The 7,340-nt window shown below is 39.6% G+C and overlaps 2 protein-coding genes across 2 annotated transcripts; both read left to right on the forward strand.

Moving 5' to 3' along the window:
- The first annotated feature begins 946 nt into the window (after positions 1–946).
- On the forward strand, positions 947–2,925 carry LOC117989335 (bolA-like protein 3). The gene is made up of 3 exons (XM_034976679.2): positions 947–1,152; positions 1,491–1,640; positions 2,623–2,925. Exons 1-3 carry the CDS (start codon positions 1,105–1,107, stop codon positions 2,761–2,763), a joined length of 339 nt encoding a protein of 112 aa, XP_034832570.1. The 5' UTR covers positions 947–1,104; the 3' UTR covers positions 2,764–2,925.
- Positions 2,926–4,521: 1,596 nt separating this feature from the next.
- On the forward strand, positions 4,522–7,279 carry eIF3f1 (eukaryotic translation initiation factor 3 subunit f1). The gene is made up of 6 exons (XM_034976771.2): positions 4,522–4,682; positions 4,921–5,067; positions 5,432–5,655; positions 5,775–5,900; positions 6,056–6,208; positions 7,117–7,279. The coding sequence occupies exons 1-6, from the start codon at positions 4,574–4,576 to the stop codon at positions 7,189–7,191; spliced, it is 834 nt and encodes a 277-aa protein (XP_034832662.1). The 5' UTR covers positions 4,522–4,573; the 3' UTR covers positions 7,192–7,279.
- The last annotated feature ends 61 nt before the right edge of the window (positions 7,280–7,340 follow it).

A 7,340-nucleotide genomic window follows, 5' to 3' on the forward strand; every position in this document is an offset into this window, starting at 1 on the left:
GTAGCCCTATTGTGACACTTACTGTTAGAGCGAGATAGCTAAATGCATTTAAGCTCTTATTAGAACGTGACAAAATGATTATGTTTTGTCCTTATCACCGATATAGCCGAAGCGAACGTAAAACAGATGGAATAACATTTCACAAGACGTAAGTACCTCTGCTTGAGCGAAAAGGACTGAGGGGGCCACGCTAGTTGCATATCTGGACATATCTGTGCCTGAAATAGACTTAGATAACAATGTGGCTAATTCCGTTGTACACAATTTTTAAACTAAACTAAAATGACACGTCTTTATCTATTGCTATCCCTTTCATAATGTTGCTTGCGGTAAAGGATAGCACTAGTTTCAGACCTGTTAATTTAGTTTAGTTTAGAGATTGTGTACAAGAGAATCGGCCCCAATACCTCCTTGACACATAGATGTAAAAGAGTGGCAACACGTTATGGTTACCACAGATATTTCCAGATATGCATATATTTCCTCTTGCTCAAGCAGAGGTACTTACTTGTGAAATGTTATTCCATCTGTTTTACGTTCGCTTCGGCTATTGTAGCCTAGTATACTGCAACCCACCATTGCACAATAACTTCAAAAACAAAAAACAATAAAATGAATCAATTAACTATTTATTTACAATACTTGAGTCAACATAGCCTCACTTTACGTTGTTTGCCAAATACTCACGTACAAATACATTTTGGCAAATCAAAAAAAGTGGCCACGGTGATAAGGACAAAACATAATCATTTTGTCACGTTCTAATAAGAGCTTAAATCTAGCTATCTCGCTCTAACAGTAAGAGTCACAAGTACTTGTTCTGAGATGTATACTATCTCTATGGTCTGGCATCCAGCAAGGAACCATAGATTATAAAGGAACATCTGTGTATGCATCTTAGATGAATGATTACCATAGATCACAGATTAATAGGGATTGCATAGATAACACACATTAACACACTTGTGTATGTGCATCAGTTTTTAGGTTATCTTCAATGTTATGTAAATAAAGATGAATAAAGATAGAATTTAAAAATGTTATCAGAGTGATTTGTATTTCAATAATAACATCTTATAAATAATCAGCGGATCGCTTGGAGAGATGTTTCGTCATTTTATCAAAGTATTTGCGCCCTACAGAGACAAATTGGTAAGTTACCATTTTTTTAGCACTTTTGATTTTGAATGTTTTTGAATTTGGGGCTGGATCTGCTCATCTGCCTCATGACCATGTTACTTACTCTACGCTCATGACTCGTGTCTTAACCTTATATCCATGAATCTAATGCTTATAATATCTAACCTACAAGGTCCACTTGTATATTTTGATAGAAGTCTTTATTTGGTGTTAAAAAGTAACATTAATTAGCATGCATAACTTCTGAAGACTAAATTAACTTATTTGGTGTTAAAAAGTAACATTAATTAGCATGCATAACTTCTGAAGACTAAATTAACTTACTTATCTACCTAATTTGCTAATTTCAGAGTCGTGCTGTCGGCGGCAACGGCACTGCATTTGAGAAAAACTCCGTGTCGAAGGAGCAACAACTCACAGAAGTATTGAAGCAGTCACTTCCAGGTATTACCTACGTCAGTGTACAGGACATTTCGGGCGGCTGTGGCGCCATGTTTGAGGTAACAACAACAATTGTCAACTAATTCAATATCAATCCCACCCGTTGCACTATTGTCGTACCTACTCCTAGCACAAGCTTCACGCTTAATTGGAAATATTAGTCATCAATTAACTTGGAATAGAATAGAATATGTTTTTATTCAAGTAGACTTTACAAGCGCTTTCGAATCGTCAGGTAGTTTTAATTTAATTAACACTGGTTCGGAATGCCGTTCCTACCGAGAAGAACCAGCAAGAAACTCGGCGGTTGCTCTTTTTAATTTTAATTTTACAATTTACAATTTTATTATATCATACTATACAAGCCATTGCAGCCCCGTGCATTGCTGGAGCGAGTCAAATCCAAGCTTTTTTATCATTTACATAGTCTTCGAATGTATAATATGCTTTTTTTAGGAACATACTTTTTTAACACATCTTTTAAACTTGTGTAAAGGCAAGTCTAAAATTGTTTGTGGAATTTTGTTATAAAATATTACACTCATTCCCACAAATGACTTTCCCACCTTCCAGAGGCAGAGCGCAGGAGTAGCTAGCTTATTTTTGTTTCTAGTTTGCCTATCATGGAGATCACAGATTTTTTTGTAACTGTGAATGTTTTGTCGTACAAAAATAATATTATTGTAAATATATTGGAATGCTACTGTAAGAATACCTTTTTCCTTAAATCTTAGCTATTGGCTAAGTCTTTAAAAAAAAAAACTATTAATGTAGGTAGGCTTATTTAAATAAAAAATTGAGTATGTACTCTATGTCCCTGCCAAATTCCTGCACCGAGTTTGATGAAATTTTGTAACTTTCCTGATTACTAAGAAAATATTTTAGTTCCGCTCACAAACAAAAATTCTGATAAGTGCATAGTGCATGAATATATCATTGCATCTCTTGAACAGATAGCAGAAAATAAAATAAATTATATACATTTTATATTATTGATTTAAAAAATAATGTTTTTTCCTAAATTTTGAACTTTCCTTACAGATTAGTATAGAAGCCAAAGAGTTTATTGGTCTGTCCACAGTGAAGCAACACAGACTCGTCACCAGCACCTTGAGAACTGAGATAGCTGAAATGCACGGCATCCGGATCCACACTACACCAGCTTCTTCTGATGACCACTGACTGTATTAGTTACATACATTAAGGCCTTTAGTTATCTACCTTTCTATGCTATGCTATTAACAAGAAATCTTTTGTTCTGTTGTTTTGTAAATATTTTGTGTTGAATATTGAAAGAGAAAATTATAATTATATGAAAATGAGCTTTTAAAGCAGTCACTTAAACATATTTATTTTTATTCCATAATGCCATTCTATTAGGATTTAGAGCTGCCAAGTGGCTACTCAACACTCTCACATTTCTATAGCTTAAGACTGCTTCTCCATCATAGTAAGTATATCACACATGACCCTTATTCAAGTAATTAATACTATATCTCTCCATTGCATAGGTTTGCCAGGATTTGTGCTAATCATGGTCATAGTTGACGTATCTGAGCTGTCTCCATATCCATAGCATTCGTTTTCTTTGCAGCAGAGATGAAAATAGTAATGTTTTCCATATAATATGTAAATCTATATAAATGCATCCTAATGCTAAATGAAAACCTCGATGGAAGCTTCGTATTCGTGTCTTTTGGTGTGGAGACCTTGGGGCCGTGGGGCCCGGGGGCTCAAGCTCTTTTTGAAGAAATTGCGAAATGATCAACCGGGACCAACCGGGACCCGAGAGCTGGCAGCTACCTTGGTCAAAGAATTAGTTTGGCCATCCAAAGGGGTAATGCTGCCAGCATCTTGAACTACCCATATTATAAATGCGAAAGTGTTTGTTTGTTGGTTTGTCATTCAATCACGACGCAACGGAACAACGAATCGACGTGATTTTTTGCATGCATATAGTTAAAAACCATTGATACAGGCTACTTTTATCCCGGAAAATTAAAGAGTTCCCACGGGATTGTGAAAAACTAAATCTATGCGGACGAAGTCACGGGCATCAGCTAGTAATTTTAATAAATTCAATACCTAATGGAGACTACTCCATCAGTCCATCTAGCGGTAGAGAGTAGAGTAAAACGCGCGTAGTAGGTACATCGATACAGAAAGTATTTTGCAGTACGCGGCAGAAAGTAATGTAGGTACCGCGTCGGCCACCAGCATTTAGAAAGTTTAGAAGTGGTTTAGAATGACCATTTCGGCTATTATACTATAGATTATCTACTAAACATTACTTTCTGCCGCGTAAACTTTGATTTGATATTAGTGTTCTGTGCATGTCTAAGAGCTTAGTAAAAAAAAATTTAGTAGTGGTATTTCGTGGTATTTTTAACCGACTTCAAAAAAAGGAGGAGGTTCTCAATTCGTCGGAATCTTTTTTTACATGGAAGTTCTTTGGAGGTAATCATTCATCTAAGTTTGGAGCTTAGATTGATTAATGGTTTGGAGCTTTGTCACAACTTTCAAGTTGTGACTGTCATGTCATGGTGTCATCTTTACTCTATGGCTCTGACTGACTTGTACACAGTCATTACTCAGTACAGACTCGTACTTCTGTGACAGAAGCTTAAAGTAATTACTACGAAGTACTACTTAGAAATTCTTTGAGTAATAGGTACACTGGCACGTAGTAGTACTTGCAAATTCTTTGCTGGCTCCTTACCACCCATAGATAATACATAATAATATACTGATCCATTCCTTACTCTATGGCGTCTTTTAAAACATCAACCTACGTTATTGGTACCTATGTGACATCAACATCCAACATTATGTTATGTTCGTTTCGTAGTATCCCTATAAATCTGTGGTTATGTTATTGGTCTGTGATCCAGTGATCCAACATCTTTTGTGTCTGTACTCTGTTCATGTGTTCTGTGACTCTGTTTGTGTCCAACATCAACATGGCTATCCTATAAGTTATTGGTCTGTGAACATGGCGCTTAATCTTACTGTAAAGGTTCACCCCGTTGTATTATTTCAAATTGTAGATGCATACGAGCGGCGAAATGCTGATTCACATCGAGTTATTGGCACATTACTGGGTAAATAATATTTTTGTGTCCACGGCTTAATAGTTAAAAGATCCAATGTGATTGCCGACTCAGCGAGTTAACCTGTTCATTGGTTTGTTTAAGTGGTTTTCTCCATGATAACTATTTACTTAGAGTGTAATACTTGAATATTCCATGAGTAGAGCGGTAAACAAGTGTAAAATGTTTGTTGAAGGTTGTCGTGGGTGTGAACATGTTTTGCTCAGGTTATGTTTGTGTGGATGGGCAGGCACGTCGGACAAGGGCGTGGTGGAGGTGACCAACTGCTTCTGCGTGCCGCACAAGGAGCACGCCGACCAGGTGGAGGCGGAGCTCAACTACGCCATGGACGTGTACGAGCTCAACAGGCGGGTCAACGCTTCCGAGAACATTGTCGGTAAGTTCATTACTCGTGTTGAGTTTATCATCATCGACATTATCAACCGATAGACGTCCACTGCTGGACATAGGTCTCTTGTAGGGACCACCGAATCCAGCGGCTCCCTGCGACTCATAATTAACCTTTAATTTCACCATATAAAGTTGTTTTATTCAGTTAGTGAAATATGCAACAAACTCTTGGCAGATACCACCAACAGATTTGGCAAAATATTTGAAAATAGGCTCAGCTTTAGTCTTACGTCTCTGTACTCAGTTGGTTCTTGCCTTACAATAATTAGTGGTAGGTTTGGTGGCTAGCAAGTATCGTCGCCTCTAAAGTGATATAATATGGTGGTTGGGCGTGTTGGGCGTGTTGGCAGGCTGGTGGGCGACGGGCAACGAGGTCACCAACCACTCGTCCGTGATCCACGAGTACTACTCGCGCGAGTGTCGCGAGCCGGTGCACGTGACGCTGGACACGTCGCTGGCCGGCGCGCGCATGGGGCTGCGCGCGTACGTGTGCGTGGCGCTGGGCGTGCCGCGCGGCAAGCAGGGCTGCATGTTCACCCCCGTCCCCGTGGGCCTCACATACTACGAGCCTGAGGTTATTCAATAAAAAAGTTAAATTTTTTAAAACATATTTTTGTTCAAAAATAATTATCTTTAACTAGAATTATAAAAGTAAAGTAAATGGAAAAATCCAAAACTGGTTTGTGGTTTCAGATAGTGGGTATGCAGTTGTGCCAGAAGACGATGGGTCCAGGCGGGCGCTCGCGGCAGGTGCAGCCCATGGTAGACCTGGCGCAGGTGGCAGAGGCCGCCTCTAAGCTCTCCACAGTCCTGGATCAGGTGTGTATCCTCAGTAGAAATAAAAAAAGAAAAGACGTTTATTTACAAAACTGCCACACATCACATCTCATAACTAAGAGCTGGTTATTCCGGCGCTTCATCCACCTCAGCATATGCAATGGGCGCCATTACATGATCGTTGTCGGCATCGGCAGGTGGTGCAGTACGTGGAGGAGGTGCTGGCGGAGCGCGCGCCGCCCAACGACGTCGTGGGACGCGAGCTGCTGGAGCTGGTGACGGCGCTGCCCGACATGGCCGCCGACACCTTCAACGACGCCTTCAACTCCGGCGTTAAGGACCTGCTCATGGTGAGGGCGACCACACACTTTTATAAGTCGCATCGGCAAAATTTGCTTGCACAGAATAGCGCAACCTGACGCCGACAAACCGTACACCAATGAAATACAGACCTTATCACTTGACTTTAAGATTTTAAATACAAGAACAACAGAGACTCGTGCTATCTCGCTCATAATTCGCGCGTACATAACATGGCGCGGAGGCAACAACCAATAGCGAACGGACGCGTGCTATGATTGGCCGAGACATTCCCGCAATTCCAAATTTTTTTACAAAAAAAATAAAACCGACTTTGATACACAAACACTAAAAATTGAAAAATAATTTAATTTATTACCGAATATATTATGTATACAAGAGTTGATATAGTTCCATAATAATATTTTTTGGGGTCGGTGCCAATGAGGTGCCATTGTGGAGTCTCATAAAAATATGAAGTCTAAACGATTCGCGCAACTAAATTTTTTTGTAAAAATTTTATTATTTCTTCATTTTCTATGGAATAAATGAAATTGTATTATATTATGTTATGTATTATGGTTAAAAGTATGGGTTATTCGGGTTATTCCCGTTGAGTCACACCCCCGTGTGTAACACTGTGACACAAGGTGTGTGTGACACAAAAAAAACACAGTGTTACACACGGGGGTGTGACTCAACGGGAATAACCCAAAAACTATTCAAGCTATTGCACTGATCGCGATCCGTTTGCTGTGACTTGGTGAGGAGTTCCATCCTCTAGTGCTGAACGGTACCAGCCTGACAGTACAAACTTTGTAAAGAAAAAGGAATTGTGAAAATCATTTCGGATTTGACGGAATTATGGACTAAAATCGATTTAAAATTAATCCCGTATCCCGAAGAATCCCTAATTTTTTTGGGGATAAAACTACCCTACATGTGGTATGTATCGCAGGTGGTGACGCTGGCGCAGCTCATCAAGACGCAGCTGCAGCTCAACGAGAAGCTCACGCTGCTCACGTCGCAGTAGCCGCACCGCGCTCGCCCCAGCGCGGTCGTCGCGTCGCACACTCGATTAGTTTAAGCTGTTAGCTATAAATAAACTACATCTATTGTCATTGTGTGTTGTAACATTCGTTCTGGTATATTCCTATATTGAGGTATAAATAAGCTGGTGGG

The sequence above is a fragment of the Maniola hyperantus genome, chromosome 16 (genome assembly GCF_902806685.2).
Source record: "Maniola hyperantus chromosome 16, iAphHyp1.2, whole genome shotgun sequence".
Taxonomy (NCBI): domain Eukaryota; kingdom Metazoa; phylum Arthropoda; class Insecta; order Lepidoptera; family Nymphalidae; genus Maniola; species Maniola hyperantus.